A 26,346-nucleotide genomic window follows, 5' to 3' on the forward strand; every position below is an offset into this window, starting at 1 on the left:
CCTAGTGTCTCATTGTGTGTCTCTGTAACACTGCCATCTAAGTGAAACTACAACTCTTTCTCTCTTCACACCTACACAAACACAGAGGCAATCGCAAGGTAGCAGACTAGCTTTCGAAGCATTGGCTTCGAGCGGGCTTACCAGTCGCACAGCGTTTACTGTATAAAGCTATCTTGGTATTTACTAACCCCACACACTCAGGGGCTGGTAAAATGCACAGAGGACTATACCGACATTAATGACCCACAGCCAGTAGTGTAACCTCTGACCTCTCACCTGTGATGGGCGGATATATTGTAACAGCTGGTTTATCTAATGCCGGCGTCACACACACACACAGGCCGGTCCTGAGTCCGTTACGGCTACACACATACACTGAAGGCCTGTGGGAAGATGACGGCCCTCGATCCGTTTCAGACCGCAGTTACCAACATGGGCAAAGAGAGAACGACTAAGCGCCATGTAGGCGTCTGCGCCGCAGATCCTGATAGTGATTCCTGGTAGATTGTACTCACTTGTTGTTGTGTTTGTTATTAGGCTGGAAGCTCTGCTGTGAAACTGCTGGAACGTGAAGTTTCCATCCTGAAAAGGGTTAATCATGATCACATCATCCACCTGGAGGAAGTGTTTGAGACCCCCAAGGTAAGGCCCTGCACCCACCTTGGCCAGACATTCACTCATTAAAGCGTTGCTTTAATTACGGTCGCCACATATGCCCACCAATGCGTTTAGCTGGCCCCGCCTCCTTCTGGTGCTCACTCGGAATCTATTCCCCAACCTGACCCTGCAGCAGGTCTGAATCGTGCCCTAAGTGCCGTGGTCTGTTCCTCTCTCTGAAGGTGATGCGTTTGTTTTGCAGCGGATGTACCTGGTGATGGAGCTATGTGAGGGCGGCGAGCTGCGGGATATCCTGCTGCGCAGGACGCGGCTGCCGGAGAGTGAGACGAGGCGCGTCATTCACAGCCTGGCCTCCGCCATCGCTTATCTTCACAAGAAAGGTATCATGGTGGCTGGCAGTAAAAAACTATAGTCTGTATTTTCATATATAAATTAATAACCTCCCCATAATAAGCCTCTGGGAGGAGACGCATTTACGTGTACAAGCAATAAGATTCTGCGCGCCTCCCCAAAGCTTAGTATATAGCCGCTGTCTTTTGCTGAGTTCCACCCTTGTCATTAAACACTTCAGCAGAGCTCCTCGCAGTGACAAGAGGAGGAGGAGCTTGGTGACCTCTGTATTGTGATGTCAGATAAGTCTCTGCATCGCTGCCCCTTCCTGCGCAGTTTCCTGTAATGTCTGATAACAGGTTCCCGGGTGAGCGCTTCCGTAACCTGTATCTGTCTGTCCCCTGTCACTGCAGATGTTGTGCACAGAGATCTGAAACTAGAAAACATTTTACTGAAGAGTAATGACCAGGCCGATGGGGAAGAGCTGAGGCTGAACATAAAGGTGAGACTCCGTATAAGATGTGTGATTGGTCCTCATCGCCTTGCTCAGTAGCTAAATTCTGCACCCCTCCATGCCGCCACTGATGATATACATTGTCCCTGTGGCCAGCTACCCTAGCGGTGTGCACCAGCGGACTGGGATCTTCTTAGTATGAGTCTGTGTGCATTGTACCCCCAGCATGGCCCTGCGTTGTACCCCACCAGCGTGGCCCTGTGTGCATTGTGGCCCTGTGTGTGTTGTACCCCACCAGCGTGGCCCTGTGTGCGTTGTACCCCACCAGCGTGGCCCTGTGTGCGTTGTACCCCACCAGCGTGGCCCTGTGTGCGTTGTACCCCACCAGCGTGGCCCCGTGTGCGTTGTACCCCACCAGCGTGGCCCCGTGTGTGTTGTACCCCACCAGCGTGGCCCTGTGTGCGTTGTACCCCACCAGCGTGGCCCTGTGTGCGTTGTACCCCACCAGCATGGCCCTGTGTACATAATTGAGTTTCCCCCTTAAATGATACCTTAAATCTGGAGACCTTAATCTCTGCTCCCCCTGAATATGCGTCATTGAGCATGCCTGGTTCCAGAGCAGCGCGGCACCTTGATGCAGTGATGTATCTTATGTGTCTTTGTTTCTGTCTGGAGTAACCCTGCCCACTTTTGCTCTCCCGGTAGGTAACAGATTTTGGTTTGGCCGTGCAAAAGGGGGGAGTTGGCAGTGAAAACATGTTGCAGTCTACATGCGGCACCCCTATATACATGGGTAAGAGCACACATAGAACTAGTCAGGTTGTTTTATGACTGATTTCCTCTATATGCATAAACATATTAAGGTTTATGTAATAAAAGGATACACAAAGCTTAAATCTGCGCCCAGATTATACCAGAGCGCCCTCCACACTGATGGTGTAGCCCAGATTATACCACCGCTCCCTCCACACTGATGGTGTAGCCCAGATTATACCACCGCTCCCTCCACACTGATGATGTAGCCCAGATTATACCAGAGCGCCCTCCACACTGATGGTGTAGCCCAGATTATACCACCGCTCCCTCCACACTGATGGTGTAGCCCAGATTATACCACCGCTCCCTCCACACTGATGATGTAGCCCAGATTATACCAGAGCGCCCTCCACACTGATGGTGTAGCCCAGATTATACCACCGCTCCCTCCACATTGATGATGTAGCCCAGATTATACCACCGCTCCCTCCACATTGATGATGTAGCCCAGATTATACCACCGCTCCCTCCACACTGATGGTGTAGCCCAGATTATACCACCGCTCCCTCCACACTGATGGTGTAGCCCAGATTATACCACCGTCCCCTCCACACTGATGATGTAGCCCAGATTATACCACCGCTCCCTCCACACTGATGGTGTAGCCCAGATTATACCACCGCTCCCTCCACACTGATGGTGTAGGCCAGATTATACCACCGCTCCCTCCACACTGATGGTGTAGCCCAGATTATACCAGAGCGCCCTCCACACTGATGGTGTAGCCCAGATTATACCACCGCTCCCTCCACACTGATGGTGTAGCCCAGATTATACCACCGCTCCCTCCACACTGATGATGTAGCCCAGATTATACCAGAGCGCCCTCCACACTGATGGTGTAGCCCAGATTATACCACCGCTCCCTCCATATTGATGATGTAGCCCAGATTATACCACCGCTCCCTCCACATTGATGATGTAGCCCAGATTATACCACCGCTCCCTCCACACTGATGGTGTAGCCCAGATTATACCACCGCTCCCTCCACACTGATGGTGTAGCCCAGATTATACCACCGTCCCCTCCACACTGATGATGTAGCCCAGATTATACCACCGCTCCCTCGACACTGATGGTGTAGCCCAGATTATACCACCGCTCCCTCCACACTGATGGTGTAGGCCAGATTATACCACCGCTCCTTCCACACTGATGATGTAGCCCAGATTAAACCACCGCTCCCTCCACACTGATGATGTAGCCCAGATTATACCAGAGGGCCCTCCACACTGATTATGTAGCCCACATTATACCAAAGCGCCCTCCACACTGATGATGTAGCCCAGATTATACCAGAGGGTCCTCCACACTGATGGTGTAGCCCAGATTATACCACCGCTTCCTCCACACTGATGATGTAGCCCAGATTATACCACAGTGCCCTCCACACTGATGATGTAGCCCAGATTATACCACAGTGCCCTCCACACTGATGATGTAGCCCAGATTATACCAGAGGGCCCTCCACACTGATTGATTATGTAGCCCAGATTATACCAGAGCACCCTCCACACTGATGATGTAGCCCAGATTACACCACCGCTCCCTCCACACTGATGATGTAGCCCAAATTATACCACCGCTTCCTCCACACTGATGGGAGCGGTGGTATAATCTGGGCTACACTATCAGTGTGGAGGGAGCGCGGTGGTATAATCTGGGCTACATCATCAATGTGGAGGGAGCGGTGGTATAATCTGGGCTACATCATCAGTGTGGAGGGAGCGGTAGTATAATCTGGGCTACACCATCAGTGTGGAGGGCCCTCTGTTATAATCTGGGCTACACCATCAGTGTGGATGGCAGAGGGCCCTCCACACTGATGGTGTAGCCCAGATTATACCACCGCTCCCTCCACACTGATGATGTAGCCCAGATTATACCACAGTGCCCTCCACACTGATGATGTAGCCCAGATTATACCACAGTGCCCTCCACACTGATGATGTAGCCCAGATTATACCAGAGGGCCCTCCACACTGATGGTGTAGCCCAGATTATACCACAGCTCCCTCCACACTGATGGTGTAGCCCATATTATACCACCGTCCCCTCCACACTGATGATGTAGCCCAGATTATACCACCACTCCCTCCACACTGATGGTGTAGCCCAGATTATACCACTGCTCCCTCCACACTGATGATGTAGCCCAGATTATACCACCGCTCCCTCCACATTGATGATGTAGCCCAGATTATACCACCGCTCCCTCCACACTGATGGTGTAGCCCAGATTATACCACCGCTCCCTCCACACTGATGGTGTAGCCCAGATTATACCACCGTCCCCTCCACACTGATGATGTAGCCCAGATTATACCACCGCTTCCTCCACACTGATGGTGTAGCCCAGATTATACCACCGCTCCCTCCACACTGATGATGTAGCCCAGATTATACCACCGCTCCCTCCACACTGATGGTGTAGCCCAGATTATACCACTGCTCCCTCCACACTGATGATGTAGCCCAGATTATACCACAGTGCCCTTAACACTGATTGTTAAACCCAGATTATACCAGAGTGCCCTCCACACTGATGTAGCCCAGATTATACCACCGCTCCTTCCACACTGATGGTGTAGCTCAGATTATACCACCGCTCCCTCCACATTGATGATGTAGCCCAGATTATACCACCACTCCCTCCACACTGATGGTGTAGCCCAGATTATACCACCGCTCCCTCCACACTGATGATGTAGCCCAGATTATACCACCGCTTCCTCCACATTGATGATGTAGCCCAGATTATACCACCGCTCCCTCCACACTGATGGTGTAGCCCAGATTATACCACAGCTCCCTCCACACTGATGGTGTAGCCCAGATTATACCACCGCTCCCTCCACACTGATGGTGTAGCCCAGATTATACCACCGCTCCCTCCACACTGATGGTGTAGCCCAGATTATACCACCGCTCCCCCCACACTGATGATGTAGCCCAGATTATACCAGAGCGCCCTCCACACTGATGGTGTAGCCCAGATTATACCACCGCTCCCTCCACACTGATGGTGTAGCCCATATTATACCACCGTCCCCTCCACACTGATGATGTAGCCCAGATTATACCACCACTCCCTCCACACTGATGGTGTAGCCCAGATTATACCACTGCTCCCTCCACACTGATGATGTAGCCCAGATTATACCACCGTCCCCTCCACACTGATGATGTAGCCCAGATTATACCACCGCTTCCTCCACACTGATGATGTAGCCCAGATTATACCACCGCTTCCTCCACACTGATGATGTAGCCCAGATTATACCACCACTCCCTCCACACTGATGGTGTAGCCCAGATTATACCACTGCTCCCTCCACACTGATGATGTAGCCCAGATTATACCACCGTCTCCTCCACACTGATGATGTAGCCCAGATTATACCACCGCTTCCTCCACACTGATGATGTAGCCCAGATTATACCACCGCTTCCTCCACACTGATGGTGTAGCCCAGATTATACCACCGCTCCCTCCACACTGATGATGTAGCCCAGATTATACCACCGTCCCCTCCACACTGATGATGTAGCCCAGATTATACCACCGCTTCCTCCACACTGATGATGTAGCCCAGATTATACCACCACTCCCTCCACACTGATGGTGTAGCCCAGATTATACCACTGCTCCCTCCACACTGATGATGTAGCCCAGATTATACCACCGTCCCCTCCACACTGATGATGTAGCCCAGATTATACCACCACTCCCTCCACACTGATGGTGTAGCCCAGATTATACCACTGCTCCCTCCACACTGATGATGTAGCCCAGATTATACCACCGTCCCCTCCACACTGATGATGTAGCCCAGATTATACCACCGCTTCCTCCACACTGATGATGTAGCACAGATTATACCACCACTCCCTCCACACTGATGGTGTAGCCCAGATTATACCACTGCTCCCTCCACACTGATGATGTAGCCCAGATTATACCTCCGCTCCCTCCACATTGATGATGTAGCCCAGATTATACCACCGCTCCCTCCACACTGATGGTGTAGCCCAGATTATACCACCGCTCCCTCCACACTGATGGTGTAGCCCAGATTATACCACCGTCCCCTCCACACTGATGATGTAGCCCAGATTATACCACCGCTTCCTCCACACTGATGGTGTAGCCCAGATTATACCACCGCTCCCTCCACACTGATGATGTAGCCCAGATTATACCACCGCTCCCTCCACACTGATGGTGTAGCCCAGATTATACCACTGCTCCCTCCACACTGATGATGTAGCCCAGATTATACCACAGTGCCCTTAACACTGATTGTTAAACCCAGATTATACCAGAGTGCCCTCCACACTGATGTAGCCCAGATTATACCACCGCTCCTTCCACACTGATGGTGTAGCTCAGATTATACCACCGCTCCCTCACAATGCCTCTCCTAGTGCAGCCATGTATTTCTCTCTGCTTCCTAATGACATATTAAGATCCTGATTGGCTGTTCAGACCATACTGGCTGTGCAGCCAAGTAGTAAATGGAAGGGGGTGGAAGGCTCAGGGGTTGTAGAGTTTAATTGCATGGAAAGGATTCTACATCATCACAAGAGCCTCTGTGGGTATACAGTGTTATATGCAGCCTATAAAGCATCACTCTAATATTACATATAAACCCCAGTAAAATTGATATGGGACCCTATTGTGTGCTGCTGATCCATTTCATTTGAGTCTTTGGGTTCTTGCTTTAATAGGGGCGTCTGTCTACACTTCCGACAAATCCCAGCAGGGGGTATGGATAGAATAAAATCTACCTGGGCCCAAGACTAATTCATTCAGCAGCCGCCACATTAAAGATTGGAAAAGAAGCTCTCTATAGAATACCTTTAGTACCGTTACCCCATCTGGCTGCACAGTCACTCAGAACAATTAAAAAGTCACCTATCATCTAGATATTTAGCCAGTCATCACTTCCATGGGGGGGGGGAAGTCTGTACATAATTCATTCACACATCTGCTGCCTTTGTCCCCCATCAGCACATTGCTGCACGGTGTGTTTAAGCATTTATAAGTGTTTTGTGTATTATTAATATTAGTGTTTGTGCTTTTATCCCGCAGCTCCCGAAGTGATCAACGCCCACGATTACAGCCAGCAGTGCGATATCTGGAGCATCGGTGTGATCATGTATATGCTGTAAGTAACCCGTCGTCTCGTAAAGAATTGGTGGGCGGGGCTAGTATTCAGGGCGCTAAAGCTGGGTGCACTCCGGAATGATCTTGTGAGGCTTCCGATACGACGTAGTGATATATTGTGCCTAACAACTCGCCTTATCTATTTCAAAGGTCAACAGTAACCCCGTCGGCATTCATAATGTTCAAGCTGTTGTTGACATGGTTCAGACTGTCGACAGCTACAATATCCAAAAACTGTCAATGTCATCTGAAATATCACCATGTAAATGGTTGACCGTTTCAGAATGTCGTCGGTGAGAATTAGGCTGCAGTTGGGTGTGTGTGTGGGGGGGGACGGGGGGGGGGGTGTAGGGTTAGGTTACTGGGTGGAGGGATTAGAGGGACGAATACTCATGCGGCAGCTTTGGAGATCTACGCCACAAGGGACTGGCACATGGCCGCCGGTACCTGCATGGACGACTCATTGCTGGACAAATAGAACACCCCTATCTATACTCGCTGCATGTTTCGCGGTTTGAAGACACAATATATCGTAGTGTGGCAGACTGCATCGTACATCCCATCTGATGCGCGGCACCACACTATTCACCAATTGGGGGTAGACACTATACAACGCTTGATGCGATCCATTACAGATTGCAGGGCCACCCAATATATAGTGTATGCTCTATGTTGGTGTATAGTGTTCCCCTGGAGAAGTCGCAGCCTATCCCCCCTGAGTCGCCTGGGAGCTTTCTCATCCCTATCCAAATCGGCCAAGTGTATGGACCTTTGCGTGTGTTTTAACCCCCCCCCCCCCTCGCACGCCAAGTTCACACGCATGCCAATGGATGTTTAGCATAAACATCCAATCGCAGCTTGCGTACGCGGAGGAAATCATTTGATCGTCGCCAACTATCGAATGATTTCTAAGGTGCACGCAAATCTAAGACACTCTATGACAGTGGTGTCAAACTCATGGCCCTCCAGCTGTTGTGGAACTACACGTCCCAGCATGCCCTGCCAAAGATTTTATATAATGGATCGCTAAAACGGTGGCAGGGCATGCTGGGACGTGTAGTTCCACAACAGCCGAAGGGCCATGAGTTTGACACCACTGCTGTATGGTGTCTTAGATCTGCATGCTCCCTGTACGGGAAGAGGACGGACAGCTGACATCCGGTGACATCAGCTGCCCGCCCCCTGCACCCGCATCCTCCTCATCATCAACGGTGCGTGAGGATCAGGATGACCTCCTAAGTCAGGCAGGTCCAAACTGTGGCCCTCCAGCTGTTGTGAAACTACACATCCCAGCATGCCTTGCCATTCCCTAAGAGCAAAACATGATGGGACTTGTAGTTTCACAACAGATGGAGGGCCATAGTTTGGACATGCCTGTCCTAAGTCCAACTGAATGTCTATTGGTTCAGCTCTCAGTATACCTACCCCTGTGGCGGATGACGGGTGCCTCTCTAATAACGGGCGGGTGCCGCATTCCCCCGAGGAGAACACAATACATTTTGGAAGAAGCCTATTGACGTTTTACATTTGCATTGTGAAATTAGACTTCTAGAACTAAGAATAATATGTGCGTCGTATAGTTTAATTTGAAAGCATCTTGTCCTATCGTTATTTCCTCAGCTGCAGTTTCAATTAACACCCCCCCCCCCCCATAAGACTAATAGTCTGAGTGTGTCATTGAAGATAGATATTTTATTTTTATTTTTTTTAAGCACCCGGATCATAAAGTGGAAACAATCTGTAAATCGTGGCACATTTCTCTGTTCTTTCAAGTAACTAATTGTAATTTTCATTATTCTGCCTATAATATCTTTATATGTCTGCAAAACAAATAAAAGGAATTTGCATTTTGATGAGTATCATTATGTAACAGTGTTTGCAGTGACAGTTGTGAAATTGGGTTACACTCAGCACTGGAATAATTGACTGCTGGAAAATGACATTTAAAAAAAAAAAGACATTTATTAGTCAATAAAGTTAATCAGAGAAGTTTTTGGGTCCCCTACAGATCGCCCGCTTCATCTGCAAGGCGACAGGCGGCCATCATTTCCTTGGAGAGGCGCTTTTGGCGCGTTCACTGTATACAAATATTGTCGCATTTTGATTGTTTAAGAACTGGAAGTTGCTGGTGTGCAGAATTTGAAGAGGTAGGGGTATATTTCCGAAAGGTCGGTTTTGATTGATTTTAATTGTTGGATCAATTAAAATCTATCTGAATTGATTTTTTGGCGTACAGGGCCAAAATACGTATTTACTAACGGGATACATGAGGACAGATGGCTTTTAGGATGGCGGCACTCAGAATACTGATGGCGGGACCTCGAATGTTGGATGGGGGTCAGGTAATTTTTATATTTTAAATGTTAGTAAATGACCTGTCCAACATCGTTTAAGATCAAACTGTTATTGCTTAAATTCAGTCAAAATCGGCCTTTAGTTAGTATAACCTGTGGAGTCAGGAGCAAATGAAAATGCAGAAGGATCTGGCGGATTTCTGCGTGCTCCAAAGTGAGAATCCGGCGGCTGCGCGTGCTCCGGTCAAGGCGTACAGGCGGGTGGAGGTTGCTAGTAGGTACGGATTGAGTGGCCCATTAACCCAGGACTCTCTCTGTGAAATGAGGGGTTACTGGGCAGTGCGGGGTGGGTGCATGTATAGGCACAAGCAATTTGCGGATTGAAACCGCGGCTTCCACATACCGACGCGTGAGTTTTCAGTATATTAATATAAGCAGCTTGATAGAAGGAATGTTTGTTCAGCGGTTGGTTGTCTATTATGCACTTGCAGAATCTGTTATTTAAATATTGGTCTCTTATGATGTTTTTGTAACATATTAACTATTAACTCCTTCACTGCTAGGGGCAACAGCGTCTTCTCAAACTCCTAGCTAGACTATTTAAGTCCAGTCCAAATCAAACAATCCAGAAAACGGCCGATGCACAGCGTACACACTACCCAATAATTGTTTAGTTCTAAACAATTCCTTAGATTCCAGATCGTCTCACAGATACAGTCTCTGTGCACGTCAGTAACGCTGGGGACCAGTGACCTCACTGAGGTGCTGGGGACACAGCGGGGTATCCGGACATGGGCCAGTGTGTACGCATCACCAACACACCAGTAATGCTGGGGACCAGTGACCTCACTGAGGTGCTGGGGACACAGCGGGGTATCCGGACAGCGGCCAGTGTATACGCATCACCAACACACCAGTAATGCTGGGGACCAGTGACCTCACTAAGGTGCTGGGGACACAGCGGGGTATCTGTACGGCGGCCAGTGTGTACACATCACCAACACATCAGTAATGCTGGGGACCAGTGACCTCACGGAGGTGCTGGGGACACAGCGGGGTATCCAGACAGCGGCCAGTGTGTACACATCACCAACACGTCAGTAATGCTGGGGACCAGTAACCTCACTGAGGTGCTGGGGACACAGCGGGGTATCTGTACGGCGGCCAGTGTGTACGCATCACCAACACACCAGTAATGCTGGGGACCAGTGACCTCACTGAGGTGCTGGGGACACAGCGGGGTATCCGGACAGCGGCCAGTGTGTACGCATCACCAACACACCAGTAATGCTGGGGACCAGTGACCTCACTAAGGTGCTGGGGACACAGCGGGGTATCTGTACGGCGGCCAGTGTGTACACATCACCAACACGTCAGTAATGCTGGGGACCAGTAACCTCACTGAGGTGCTGGGGACACAGGGGTATCTGTACGGCGGCCAGTGTGTACACATCACCAACACGTCAGTAATGCTGGGGACCAGTAACCTCACTGAGGTGCTGGGGACACAGCGGGGTATCCGGACAGCGGCCAGTGTGTACGCATCACCAACACACCAGTAATGCTGGGGACCAGTGACCTCACTGAGGTGCTGGGGACACAGCGGGGTATCCGGACAGCGGCCAGTGTGTACGCATCACCAACACACCAGTAATGCTGGGGACCAGTGACCTCACTAAGGTGCTGGGGACACAGCGGGGTATCTGTACGGCGGCCAGTGTGTACACATCACCAACACGTCAGTAATGCTGGGGACCAGTAACCTCACTGAGGTGCTGGGGACACAGGGGTATCTGTACGGCGGCCAGTGTGTACACATCACCAACACGTCAGTAATGCTGGGGACCAGTAACCTCACTGAGGTGCTGGGGACACAGCGGGGTATCCGGACAGCGGCCAGTGTGTACGCATCACCAACACACCAGTAATGCTGGGGACCAGTGACCTCACTGAGGTGCTGGGGACACAGCGGGGTATCCGGACAGCGGCCAGTGTGTACGCATCACCAACACACCAGTAATGCTGGGGACCAGTGACCTCACTAAGGTGCTGGGGACACAGCGGGGTATCTGTACGGCGGCCAGTGTGTACACATCACCAACACGTCAGTAATGCTGGGGACCAGTAACCTCACTGAGGTGCTGGGGACACAGGGGTATCTGTACGGCGGCCAGTGTGTACACATCACCAACACGTCAGTAATGCTGGGGACCAGTAACCTCACTGAGGTGCTGGGGACACAGCGGGGTATCCGGACAGCGGCCAGTGTGTACGCATCACCAACACACCAGTAATGCTGGGGACCAGTGACCTCACTGAGGTGCTGGGGACACAGCGGGGTATCCGGACAGCGGCCAGTGTGTACGCATCACCAACACACCAGTAATGCTGGGGACCAGTGACCTCACTGAGGTGCTGGGGACACAGCGGGGTATCCGGACAGCGGCCAGTGTGTACGCATCACCAACACACCAGTAATGCTGGGGACCAGTGACCTCACTGAGGTGCTGGGGACACAGCGGGGTATCTGTACGGCGGCCAGTGTGTACACATCACCAACACGTCAGTAATGCTGGGGACCAGTGACCTCACTGAGGTGCTGGGGACACAGGGGGTAGCCGGACAGCGGCCAGTGTGTACGCATCACCAACACGTCAGTAATGCTGGGGACCAGTGACCTCACTGAGGTGCTGGGGACACAGGGGGGTATCCGGACAGCGGCCAGTGTGTACGCATCACCAACACGTCAGTAATGCTGGGGACCAGTGACCTCACTGAGGTGCTGGGGACACAGCGGGGTATCCGGACAGCGGCCAGTGTGTACGCATCACCAACACACCAGTAATGCTGGGGACCAGTGACCTCACTGAGGTGCTGGGGACACAGCGGGGTATCCGGATGGCAGCCAGTGTGTACGCATCACCAACACACCAGTAATGCTGGGGACCAGTGACCTCACTGAGGTGCTGGGGACACAGCGGGGTATCCGGATGGCAGCCAGTGTGTACGCATCACCAACACGTCAGTAATGCTGGGGACACAGCGGGGTATCCGGATGGCAGCCAGTGTGTACGCATCACCAACACATCAGTAATGCTGGGGACCAGTGACCTCACTGAGGTGCTGGGGACACAGCGGGGTATCCAGACAGCGGCCAGTGTGTACGCATCACCGACACATCAGTAATGCTGGGGACCAGTGACCTCACTGAGGTGCTGGGGACACAGCGGGGTATCCGGATGGCAGCCAGTGTGTACGCATCACCAACACACCAGTAATGCTGGGGACCAGTGACCTCACTGAGGTGCTGGGGACACAGCGGGGTATCCGGACAGTGGCCAGTGTGTACGCATCACCAACACACCAGTAATGCTGGGGACCAGTGACCTCACTGAGGTGCTGGGGACACAGCGGGGTATCCGGACAGCGGCCAGTGTGTACGCATCACCGACACATCAGTAATGCTGGGGACCAGTGACCTCACTGAGGTGCTGGGGACACAGCGGGGTATCCGGACAGCGGCCAGTGTGTACGCATCACCAACACGTCAGTAATGCTGGGGACCAGTGACCTCACTGAGGTGCTGGGGACACAGCGGGGTATCCGGACAGTGGCCAGTGTGTACGCATCACCAACACGTCAGTAATGCTGGGGACCAGTGACCTCACTGAGGTGCTGGGGACACGGGGGTATCCGGACGGCGGCCAGTGTGTACGCATCACCAACACATCAGTAATGCTGGGGACCAGTGACCTCACTGAGGTGCTGGGGACACAGCGGGGTATCCGGACAGCGGCCACTGTGTACGCATCACCAACACATCAGTAATGCTGGGGACCAGTGACCTCACTGAGGTGCTGGGGACACAGTGGGGTATCCGGATGGCAGCCAGTGTGTACGCATCACCAACACGTCAGTAATGCTGGGGACCAGTGACCTCACTGAGGTGCTGGGGACACAGCGGGGTATCCGGACAGCGGCCAGTGTGTACGCATCACCAACACACCAGTAATGCTGGGGACCAGTGACCTCACTGAGGTGCTGGGGACACGGGGTATCCGGACAGCGGCCAGTGTGTACGCATCACCAACACGTCAGTAATGCTGGGGACCAGTGACCTCACTGAGGTGCTGGGGACACAGGGGGTATCCAGACAGCGGCCAGTGTGTACACATCACCAACACGTCAGTAATGCTGGGGACCAGTGACCTCACTGAGGTGCTGGGGACACGGGGGTATCCAGACAGCGGCCAGTGTGTACGTATCACCAACACGTCAGTAATGCTGGGACCAGTGACCTCACTGAGGTGCTGGGGACACAGCGGGGTATCCGGACAGCGGCCAGTGTGTACGCATCACCAACACACCAGTAATGCTGGGGACCAGTGACCTCACTGAGGTGCTGGGGACACAGGGGGGTATCCGGACAGCGGCCAGTGTGTACGCATCACCAACACATCAGTAATGCTGGGGACCAGTGACCTCACTGAGGTGCTGGGGACACAGCGGGGTATCCGGACAGCGGCCAGTGTGTACGCATCACCAACACACCAGTAATGCTGGGGACCAGTGACCTCACTGAGGTGCTGGGGACACAGCGGGGTATCCGGACAGCGGCCAGTGTGTACGCATCACCAACACACCAGTAATGCTGGGGACCAGTGACCTCACTGAGGTGCTGGGGACACAGCGGGGTATCCAGACAGCGGCCAGTGTGTACACATCACCAACACATCAGTAATGCTGGGGACCGGTGACCTCACTGAGGTGCTGGGGACACAGCGGGGTATCCGGACAGCGGCCAGTGTGTACACATCACCAACACATCAGTAATGCTGGGGACCAGTGACCTCACTGAGGTGCTGGGGACACAGCGGGGTATCCGGACAGCGGCCAGTGTGTACGCATCACCAACACGTCAGTAATGCTGGGGACCAGTGACCTCACTGAGGTGCTGGGGACACAGCGGGGTATCCGGACAGCGGCCAGTGTGTACGCATCACCAACACACCAGTAATGCTGGGGATCAGTGACCTCACTGAGGTGCTGGGGGCACAGCGGGGTATCCGGACAGCGGCCAGTGTGTACGCATCACCAACACGTCAGTAATGCTGGGGACCAGTGACCTCACTGAGGTGCTGGGGACACAGCGGGGTATCCGGACAGCGGCCAGTGTGTACACATTACCAACACATCAGTAATGCTGGGGACCAGTGACCTCACTGAGGTGCTGGGGACACAGCGGGGTATCCGGACAGCGGCCAGTGTGTACGCATCACCAACACGTCAGTAATGCTTGGGACCAGTGACCTCACTGAGGTGCTGGGGACACAGCGGGGTATCCGGACAGCGGCCAGTGTGTACGCATCACCAACACGTCAGTAATGCTGGGGACCAGTGACCTCACTGAGGTGCTGGAGACACAGCGGGGTATCCAGACAGCGGCCAGTGTGTACGCATCACCAACACGTCAGTAATGCTGGGGACCAGTGACCTCACTGAGGTGCTGGGGACACAGCGGGGTATCCGGACAGCGGCCAGTGTGTACGCATCACCAACACGTCAGTAATGCTGGGACCAGTGACCTCACTGAGGTGCTGGGGACACAGCGGGGTATCCGGACAGCGGCCAGTGTGTACGCATCACCAACACACCAGTAATGCTGGGGCCAGTGACCTCACTGAGGTGCTGGGGACACAGCGGGGTATCCGGATGGCAGCCAGTGTGTACACATCACCAACACATCAGTAATGCTGGGGCCAGTGACCTCACTCAGGTGCTGGGGACACAGCGGGGTATCCGGACAGCGGCCAGTGTGTACGCATCACCAACACGTCAGTAATGCTGGGGACCAGTGACCTCACTGAGGTGCTGGGGACACAGCGGGGTATCCGGACAGCGGCCAGTGTGTACGCATCACCAACACACCAGTAATGCTGGGGACCAGTGACCTCACTGAGGTGCTGGGGACACAGCGGGGTATCCGGACAGCGGCCAGTGTGTACACATCACCAACACATCAGTAATGCTGGGGACCAGTGACCTCACTGAGGTGCTGGGGACACAGGGGGGTATCCGGACAGCGGCCAGTGTGTACGCATCACCAACACATCAGTAATGCTGGGACCAGTGACCTCACTGAGGTGCTGGGGACACAGGGGGGTATCCGGACAGCGACCAGTGTGTACACATCACCAACACATCAGTAATGCTGGGGACCAGTGACCTCACTGAGGTGCTGGGGACACAGCGGGGTATCCGGACAGCGGCCAGTGTGTACGCATCACCAACACATCAGTAATGCTGGGGACCAGTGACCTCACGAAGGTGCTGGGGACACAGCGGGGTATCCGGACAGCGGCCAGTGTGTACGCATCACCAACACACCAGTAATGCTGGGGACCAGTGACCTCACTGAGGTGCTGGGGACACAGCGGGGTATCCAGACAGCGGCCAGTGTGTACACATCACCAACACATCAGTAATGCTGGGGACCGGTGACCTCACTGAGGTGCTGGGGACACAGCGGGGTATCCGGACAGCGGCCAGTGTGTACACATCACCAACACATCAGTAATGCTGGGGACCAGTGACCTCACTGAGGTGCTGGGGACACAGCGGGGTATCCGGACAGCGGCCAGTGTGTACGCATCACCAACACGTCAGTAATGCTGGGGACCAGTGACCTCACTGAGGTGCTGGGGACACAGCGGGGTATCCGGACAGCGGCCAGTGTGTACGCATCACCAACACACCAGTAATGCTGGGGATCAGTGACCTCACTGAGGTGCTGGGGGCACAGCGGGGTATCCGGACAGCGGCCAGTGTGTACGCATCACCAACACGTCAGTAATGCTGGGGACCAGTGACCTCACTGAGGTGCTGGGGACACAGCGGGGTATCCGGACAGCGGCCAGTGTGTACACATCACCAACACATCAGTAATGCTGGGGACCAGTGACCTCACTGAGGTGCTGGGGACACAGCGGGGTATCCGGACAGCGGCCAGTGTGTACGCATCACCAACACGTCAGTAATGCTTGGGACCAGTGACCTCACTGAGGTGCTGGGGACACAGCGGGGTATCCGGACAGCGGCCAGTGTGTACGCATCACCAACACGTCAGTAATGCTGGGGACCAGTGACCTCACTGAGGTGCTGGAGACACAGCGGGGTATCCAGACAGCGGCCAGTGTGTACGCATCACCAACACGTCAGTAATGCTGGGGACCAGTGACCTCACTGAGGTGCTGGGGACACAGCGGGGTATCCGGACAGCGGCCAGTGTGTACGCATCACCAACACGTCAGTAATGCTGGGACCAGTGACCTCACTGAGGTGCTGGGGACACAGCGGGGTATCCGGACAGCGGCCAGTGTGTACGCATCACCAACACACCAGTAATGCTGGGGCCAGTGACCTCACTGAGGTGCTGGGGACACAGCGGGGTATCCGGATGGCAGCCAGTGTGTACACATCACCAACACATCAGTAATGCTGGGGCCAGTGACCTCACTCAGGTGCTGGGGACACAGCGGGGTATCCGGACAGCGGCCAGTGTGTACGCATCACCAACACGTCAGTAATGCTGGGGACCAGTGACCTCACTGAGGTGCTGGGGACACAGCGGGGTATCCGGACAGCGGCCAGTGTGTACGCATCACCAACACACCAGTAATGCTGGGGACCAGTGACCTCACTGAGGTGCTGGGGACACAGCGGGGTATCCGGACAGCGGCCAGTGTGTACACATCACCAACACATCAGTAATGCTGGGGACCAGTGACCTCACTGAGGTGCTGGGGACACGGGGTATCCGGACAGCGGCCAGTGTGTACGCATCACCAACACGTCAGTAATGCTGGGGACCAGTGACCTCACTGAGGTGCTGGGGACACAGGGGGTATCCAGACAGCGGCCAGTGTGTACACATCACCAACACGTCAGTAATGCTGGGGACCAGTGACCTCACTGAGGTGCTGGGGACACGGGGGTATCCAGACAGCGGCCAGTGTGTACGTATCACCAACACGTCAGTAATGCTGGGACCAGTGACCTCACTGAGGTGCTGGGGACACAGCGGGGTATCCGGACAGCGGCCAGTGTGTACGCATCACCAACACACCAGTAATGCTGGGGACCAGTGACCTCACTGAGGTGCTGGGGACACAGGGGGGTATCCGGACAGCGGCCAGTGTGTACGCATCACCAACACATCAGTAATGCTGGGGACCAGTGACCTCACTGAGGTGCTGGGGACACAGCGGGGTATCCGGACAGCGGCCAGTGTGTACGCATCACCAACACATCAGTAATGCTGGGGACCAGTGACCTCACTGAGGTGCTGGGGACACAGGGGGGTATCCGGACAGCGGCCAGTGTGTACGCATCACCAACACATCAGTAATGCTGGGGACCAGTGACCTCACTGAGGTGCTGGGGACACAGCGGGGTATCCGGACAGCGGCCAGTGTGTACACATCACCAACACATCAGTAATGCTGGGGACCAGTGACCTCACTGAGGTGCTGGGGACACAGGGGGGTATCCGGACAGCGGCCAGTGTGTACGCATCACCAACACATCAGTAATGCTGGGACCAGTGACCTCACTGAGGTGCTGGGGACACAGGGGGGTATCCGGACAGCGACCAGTGTGTACGCATCACCAACACACCAGTAATGCTGGGGACCAGTGACCTCACTGAGGTGCTGGGGACACAGCGGGGTATCCGGACAGCGGCCAGTGTGTACGCATCACCAACACATCAGTAATGCTGGGGACCAGTGACCTCACGGAGGTGCTGGGGACACAGCGGGGTATCTGTACGGCGGCCAGTGTGTACACATCACCAACACGTCAGTAAGGCTGGGACCAGTGACCTCACGGAGGTGCTGGGGACACAGCGGGGTATCCGGACAGCGGCCAGTGTGTACGCATCACCAACACGTCAGTAATGCTGGGACCAGTGACCTCACGGAGGTGCTGGGGACACAGCGGGGTATCCGGCCAGCGGCCAGTGTGTACACATCACCAACACGTCAGTAATGCTGGGGACCAGTGACCTCACTGAGGTGCTGGGGACACAGCGGGGTATCCGGATGGCAGCCAGTGTGTACGCATCACCAACACGTCAGTAATGCTGGGACCAGTGACCTCACTGAGGTGCTGGGGACACAGTGGGGTATCCGGATGGCAGCCAGTGTGTACGCGCTTTACCTCCCTGCCCTCGCGCCGTACCTCCCTGGCCTCACACCGTACCTCCCTGGCCTCACACCGTACCTCCCTGGCCTCGCTCCGTACCTCCCTGGCCTCGCACCGTACCTCCCTGGCCTCGCGCCGTACCTCCCTGGCCTCACACCGTACCTCCCTGGCCTCACACCGTACCTCCCTGGCCTCACACCGTACCTCCCTGGCCTCACACCGTACCTCCCTGGCCTAGCGCGTACCTCCCTGGCCTCACACCGTACCTCCCTGGCCTCACACCGTACCTCCCTGGCCTCACACCGTACCTCCCTGGCCTAGCGCCGTACCTCCCTGGCCTCACACCGTACCTCCCTGGTCTCACGCCGTACCTCCCTGGCCTCGCGCCGTACCTCCCTGCCCTCGCGCCGTACCTCCCTGCCCTCGCGCCGTACCTCCCTGGCCTCACGCCGTACCTCCCTGGCCTCACACCGTATCTGTTTGTCTTAAGGCTATCCGGAAATCCGCCTTTTATGGGAAGCTCTGAAGAGAAACTTTTCCAGCACATAAAGCGAGGGAAGTTACAGTTCTGCGATGCGGTGTGGGACACAGTCAGCGACGCTGGTAAGTGCCGGCACGGCCTCACAAGTGCTTGTTTATGTTCAGTTTAAGGACAGACTCAGCATGTGTCACAGGAAAGGGCTTTTAATAGTGGTTCGAGTCCCAGCACCGGACTGCGCTCCAGGGACAGCAAAATAAAAGGCCTTTTACCAGCCAAACACCGCGGCACGACGCGCCATTGTTCTGCTTCCAAGGAAGCTTACTCAGCAAACAGTCTGATATTGATTGATTACATTAGTCCTGTGTCCGTACAATGGGGAACAGCGCAGCTCATTTTATGACCCAGTATCATAGTGGGGGACGTGGCATGGGCTTAATGCGTTCAGGCCTCAGTTCACGCTTACAGGACTTTTAATGCATTTGCGCAGTTGCATACCGCTATTTATTGGACACCATCATTTCCATTACTGCCGGTTCCTCGCGTCCCCTCTCGGGTTGTCCTATGAAAGGGAAAAGGAAACAATTTTTAAAGCTGGTCTGATGGGAGACGTGAACGTGTGTTAGGGACAAATGTATAGAGAAAACTTCTGAACTCCTGTAAAACCACATCACTTTTTTGTTATTTTTTATCTGCAATGTGGGAGTAGTCGTTTTTTTACCCAAGGCAGTTTTGCACCGAAGCTGAGTCTGCGCCACTACAGATGGTGGCGTCATCGTCCCTTGAATCAGCCTATGTACAAATATATACTTTTTTTTTTCTCTGTAGCCAAAGAGGTTCTGCAGAAACTTCTGAGAGTGGATCCCGCCGACCGGATCACTGCTAATGAGCTGCTAGACGATCCCTGGATTACAGTAGGTTTTCTTATAATTGCATTATTTACACAACCTGTTCTCTTGGTGTTTAATCAGAGTTGCCGGTGCTAATTGTAGGAGAGTGGTGAGAACTGCACCAGGTCTGTGTTATTGATATATTGTTGGGGCATGTACAGTGTAAGGTGGGGGGTTTGGTGGCATATGCTTCTTGGGGTGTACTATAGAAGAGAATAGCGCTTGGGGCGGAGCAGGAACTGGCACCAACTGGTGGGATGAGTCAGATGGTTTGTTATGGAGCACACAGCAGGCCCTCTGGTGGCCCCTTCCACTGGTGGAATGCAGACATAAGCATTCACTTTAGTACAGGGGGGGTTAGTAACGGGGGGGGGGGGGGGGGGGTAGTGGCGGTGGACCTCGCCCCAACTCCGGCCCTAGGCCTCACTGACTCTCCACCCCCCACCCAGCCTCACGACCTCTCCCTCCCCCCACACGCTTGCTCTCCCTCCAGACATGGCTCTAAGCAGGGCCCCTGACATGAGTTTCTTTACAAAACTTAACACAATGATACAATTTATTCACAATTCATACAGTTAGGAACAATTAATATTGGCGATCACTTCTCAGAATATCCAATATCAGAACATTTTCACGCTTGTAGATGAATATAATACAGATTCCTCATTAGATGCAGCTGCAATTATCAAAAACCCAACACGTTTCGTCTTAGTTCATCAGGGGCATATCGGATAGGTGAAATAGAACAGTGATGTATCGGACATCAGGTAACCCAGATTACAATCACATATAATGGATGGGGAGAGTAGGACCAGGATATTAATGGTCTACAGTTTTTGCACTGTGGCAGCAGTACTGGGAATTCTGCCCTAAAGAGGAATCTCCTATCCTGCTCATCCACACATTGAAAGTGCTGGGAGCTCTATTGAAGAGGGGATGTCGCCCATAGAAACCAAACAGATTTATTTAACACCTTCAAGAAGATAATAGAATTATTGGTTGCTATAGGCAACCTCCCATCTTCAATAGAACTCCCATCTTAGTAAATTTAAACTTAACTTTTTTTTTTTTTTTTTTTTTTGTGTGTGTGTGTTTTTGAGTTGTTATTGTATCTTGCAGAGTTTTTAGCACTAGTTTTCCGGCACTTTGCTGGGGCCAGTTTCACGTTGCAGTATTTGACCTATTGTCACATCCTAGGGGGAAACCAGTAGTGTGCAGAGGCCGTCCAATGTGCTGGAGATGATGAAGACCTGGAAGAACAACCTGGACAATGAGGACCACCCAGGAGAGGAAGTGAATGGTCTCGGGGAGCAGAACCCAACGTTAAACACGGCGGAGGATCGGAGCAGTCTAGACAGCAGTAACGGGACCTCCGAGACCGACAGCAGCAGCAGCAAACCGTCCACGCCGACAAAACCGGTAGAGGGGAAGCAGGTTCTGCCCTGTACAATAATGTTTCTTATATGTGGTCTTCTCCATAGTTACTAATCTGAGATTTAAGTATGAGCCCTTTCTGGAGCATTAAAAGACGCCGGACTATTACAGTCCGGTCGAGATTCCATTTAGCGTCTCGTGTTGTTTTATTGTCCAAGAAACTCTTTGCTTTACTGCTATTTGCAGATTATGGGGCAGTTTAATATTTCTTTTCAATAAAGAGTATATCCAAAAGACATCTTAAATGTCCTTTTTACTGGGCTGTAAATGTCGCGCTGTAACGTTTCATTTCTAGGGGGGAAATCAGTGGCGTAACTGCTACCTGCAGTACAAAGTGTAGATCTGCCCGGCGCGCGGCAGACAGGACTGACAAAGGGGAGGTTGGTGGTGGGTGGGCGGCTCTTGGTGGGCGCCGAGAGACTGTCTGCGGCACACAGTGCGCCCTGTGACAATAACAGCTCCCGGAGCTCGTGCACCTCTGGAGCCACCCTCCCTGCTTCTGCCGCCTGATGAGCATCGCTGGCTCTGGCGCTCGCTCCCCCAAGCATCCGCGGGGTCTGCCGCATGGTAGCTACACCACTGGCAGAAATACATTATTAGACGCAGCCATCAGTAATTACTGACTGTACACCATTACAATGTAACATGAAGAGATCATAAGAAAAAGACTTTAGAGAGAATAGTGTTCTGCCACGTTTATGTCACAGAATCTGTTTTGACCCCCTTATTGTCAGGTACATGTAATGCAGTCTATCAGCGCGACCTGCTGCAGGATCAGGTAGACGTCAGGCCACAGGGAAATAGTCCAGCATTGGTTATGACAGCTAGGTCTGCACCAAGTAATGGGGACATTAACTAAAGTTTCTAAAAACGAGGTGCTGTTGCCCATGGCAGGTCTTTTATTCTAGGATGCATAGATAATTAGTATTCACTGCGCCCTACCGAACACATGCGCCCCCTTCCCCCGGCGAGCAAATCCTAGCACTAGCATGCGAGTGGCTGCATGGAGGAGAAACCGGTCCATACACGGCTAAAGGTGTTCGCTCCAGGGGTTTGCATATGTGCGCAAACCCCAAAAATTGTCGGGGTAGTGAACGCTGGTCTGAATAGCCCCCCATAATACATTTACCCCTAGGAGAGATGTCTTTGTAGGGCAGCGAGAGATCAGCGCGGCGCATAGATCCGATCTTTCCCATCCGTGTCTGTTACGCTACATATACTGCAAGGAAATTCTTAATAAGTTCCCTCCTAAAATTCCATTTTGTCCCTGTCAGGTTGGTAAGAAGAACCTCTCTCTCTCTAATGGATCTGTGGTGAAGAAGAGCGTGAATCTGAAGGTTTGCAGCACCGTAAGTAACTCGCGCGCGGGGGGTGACCTAGAACGTTTGGTCAGATGCATTACGCCTGTTGAAGCGTTCCAGTGTAAGGTGATAATGTAGCAGCCAATCTGCTCCTAGCTGCCATTTTTCAAACCCAGCCTGTAACAGTTAGGAGCTGATTGGCTGGTGCGTTATCTCCTCCCACTTTATTGCTTCACCAGGCTTCATACATCTGGCCCAAAGTCTCCTGTAGGTGACTGAGCCTCACACCTGGCATACAGTCCACGTTCCGTATACACCTCTCCTCAAATCGTGCCCTTCTTGGTTCCATGTTGACTGTTGCATGTCGACATTTAGTAATTGTCTGCCTTGTGCATGTCAGTATTTTGGTGTCGACCTATGGACTTCGACAGACACTAGCCGGAGATCGTCCTATTAGTGCGATGTGGTAGCGATGCCGCTTCCGGTTTAGTCCTCTGCATATACCGTTACTGTAGGCCAGGTGTGAGCGTGTGAGCTGTAGGCTAAATCACAGTGCTTTATATGATCCAGAAGTTCCCAAAGTCTGTTCTAAAGGTCCAGGTATTAAGGTAACTAATTAAGGTAACTAATAAGATTTATTAAGCTCGGTGAAGTGATAAAGTGTCTGGTTTTTATCACCGGCCAATCAGCTCCTACCTGTGAAGTTACAGGCTTGGTTTGAAAAATGACAGGTAGGAGCTGATTGGCCAGTGATAAAAACCAGACACTTTATCACTTCACCGAGCTTAATAAATCTACCCCTATGTTACCAAGCTTGGGCACAGAGGACTCAGATGAAGTAGTACCTTAGTCAATTTGATTTCGGTGCTCAAACATGGATACTCCTTCGGACTGTTATGGGTACCTTTACTAAGTGGGGAGTTCTATTGAAGATGGGCTGTTGCCAATAGCAACCAATCAGATTCTACTTTCTATTGATTTAGCCACGTCTAGAAGATAATAGATTAAATCTGATCATTTAACTAAGGGCAAGTCCATTGTCCATGATGTGAAGTCAGCCGAAGACTTCTATATGACGTAATTGCCCACAAATTCAGGGGGCCATTGGTGACAATTTGAAATCACCTTTAAATCGGTTCCCTTATCTCCGAAAGATGCGTCTTTTGTTTAAATATTAGAATCTTCAGTCCTCTGTTTAACACAGAAAAAACATCAGTCTCCTCCCACTCATTAGCATATAGTGCCACTGGAATTAGGAAAGAGTCAGCCGGAAATGAGAATACCGATAAACAATGACATATTTGGCCAGATTCTCTAAGCTTCAAAAGTGATAAAATGGAGAGTGATAAACAGCCAGCCAATCAGCTCCTGCCTGACATTTTTCAAACATGGCAGGTAGATGCTGATTGGCTGGCTGTTTATCACTCTCCATGTTATCACTTTTGAAGCTTAGAGAATGTGGCCCATGATTTGTACAGCAGGCAGTTTGTGCAGTAGAACTGGGCTGTTTAGCATTGCTGTATAACTGGGTGTTCTATTGTACGTCGGACCCGCTGTTATCAGTCAGCTGCCATTAAATGAATGCTAAGCAAAGGCCTTTACGTCCTTATCATTGCTGTAATCAAACGTCTTCTGTATTTCTAGTCCGTGGAAAGAAAGAAGTCCCCACAGCCAAAGCCCCGGCAGAGCGCGGACAGTAAAGAGTATTCCGCCACAAAACAGACCACGTCGAAGGGTGAGCCCAACAAATTCTGCATGAGCGCAAGTCACGGCCTGGGGCAGAAGCTGTCGCAGGGGGCGGCCACCACTCCCCGGTTTAAAAAGACATTTTAGGAGACCTAGAATTCTTCACCTTGGTGCCAAATTGATGGAAAATCAGGAGATAGAGCTAAATCTTCTCAGCCAAGTGACATCGCTGTCACTGGCGCCTTTGGGTGACCCCGTAGACAAGCGGTGGAAGTACTGTATAGTGATCGCTTCTACCGCGCCGGCGTCACCGTACACATTACGGCGCCTTCTCACTCCCTGCGGCCTTTATGGGACTGGGAGAAGACCCCATACAGTATACCAGATCCTTGTTAGCTTCTTATAACGGACCGTGGGATCAATATGACTGGCACAGGTCCTATATAATAATGCCTTATTGTTCCCTGTTACCGTGCCTTAATGATGTATTTATACATTAATTCCTTACAACGTGTTAGGAGAAGACCTCGCCATAATCTCCGTGTTACTCCTTTTATCACCGCAGATTATTTTTATATCCCCATCACAGACCTCCGTCTATTGTCAGAGGCATTTTCATGTGCAGATATGGGAGCCCCCAAACGTCATTAATAACCTACAGAACCCAATCCCGGGACTACGGAACGCGTCTGTTCCGCAATGAATCGTACAGTCTAATCTTATGTTGTGCTGCTAAAATGGTGTTAAGTGAAATCTGATTATTAACCGCTGGGCGTGTAATTAATAGCGGCATATGCCTGACCTCTGACCTTGTAACAATTAGTTTTATTTTGACATGTTACCGCTTCAGATTTTCTTTTCCCCATTAAAGACTTGAGATTCTCTTGCTACTACCCAGCGACCTGCAGTTGTGTTCTGTGTGAGCGCAGTTCTCAGGGACAGTGGCGCCAATCGCAGGCGCTACTATAATGGGATGGGTACCAGGTCCCCAAGATATTCGCCAGTACTGCACAATACCAGGAACAAATCACACACACGGATATATACAAACGTGTACATGCCAGGGTTATATTACCCCTCACATTTCTCAGGGCTGATGCAGAGATGGACACTGGAAGAATCAAGTCACAGACGGCGCCGGTTATTAAGAATGTTTATTCAGCAGCGCATAACAATACATAGATAAGCAAAAACAAGAAAACAATGACTTAAAGTACCAGGCAATGTAGAACAAGTACACAGCAAAGAAAGACAGTTGCATATCAGGGGACAGTTTAGATTGTATGTGTGTGTGTTATATATACATTTCCTCTTTGAAGGAGAGAAAAGATGTAGTTTCACTTGCTGCCAACAGATGCCAGTGTTTCGGAGACACAAAGACATATATATATATATATATATATATATATATATATATACGTATATGTGTAGGGGGGCGGACAGGCACTCAATCCCAGATGATTGATCTGCTCCGGTGCCTTCCAGTACAGAGTAGGTAACTTGAAGAACACAGCGGCGGCACTCGGAGACTTGTAAAAAAACAGCTTTATAAAATCATCAAACAGGTGCAAACAAAGACAATTCCGATCCAATGCGCAGTCCCGTGTGCGTCAAATCGGATATGGGGCCAGGATAAAATAAACCCCCAACCAATCAGAACCCACTTGTC

The 26,346-nt window shown here is 52.2% G+C and overlaps 1 protein-coding gene across 2 annotated transcripts in view; it reads left to right on the forward strand.

Annotated features, from left to right (window-relative positions):
* The window catches only part of STK33 (serine/threonine kinase 33), a 71,132-nt gene extending 45,562 nt beyond the window's left edge, over nucleotides 1–25,570 (forward strand). The window contains exons 4-13 of one of the 2 annotated variants that reach the window (XM_083164642.1): nucleotides 538–642; nucleotides 860–998; nucleotides 1,362–1,450; nucleotides 2,108–2,195; nucleotides 7,316–7,391; nucleotides 19,379–19,491; nucleotides 20,195–20,280; nucleotides 21,454–21,690; nucleotides 22,965–23,039; nucleotides 24,636–25,570. In XM_083164642.1, coding sequence (XP_083020768.1) covers nucleotides 538–642; nucleotides 860–998; nucleotides 1,362–1,450; nucleotides 2,108–2,195; nucleotides 7,316–7,391; nucleotides 19,379–19,491; nucleotides 20,195–20,280; nucleotides 21,454–21,690; nucleotides 22,965–23,039; nucleotides 24,636–24,824 — 1,197 coding nt within the window. In that variant the 3' untranslated portion in view covers nucleotides 24,825–25,570. The remainder of the gene's footprint in view (nucleotides 1–537; nucleotides 643–859; nucleotides 999–1,361; nucleotides 1,451–2,107; nucleotides 2,196–7,315; nucleotides 7,392–19,378; nucleotides 19,492–20,194; nucleotides 20,281–21,453; nucleotides 21,691–22,964; nucleotides 23,040–24,635) is intronic. The other variant, XM_083164643.1, reaches the window with a different exon arrangement.
* The last annotated feature ends 776 nt before the right edge of the window (nucleotides 25,571–26,346 follow it).

The sequence above is a fragment of the Crinia signifera genome, chromosome 11, assembly GCF_055691185.1.
Source record: "Crinia signifera chromosome 11, ASM5569118v1, whole genome shotgun sequence".
Taxonomy (NCBI): domain Eukaryota; kingdom Metazoa; phylum Chordata; class Amphibia; order Anura; family Myobatrachidae; genus Crinia; species Crinia signifera.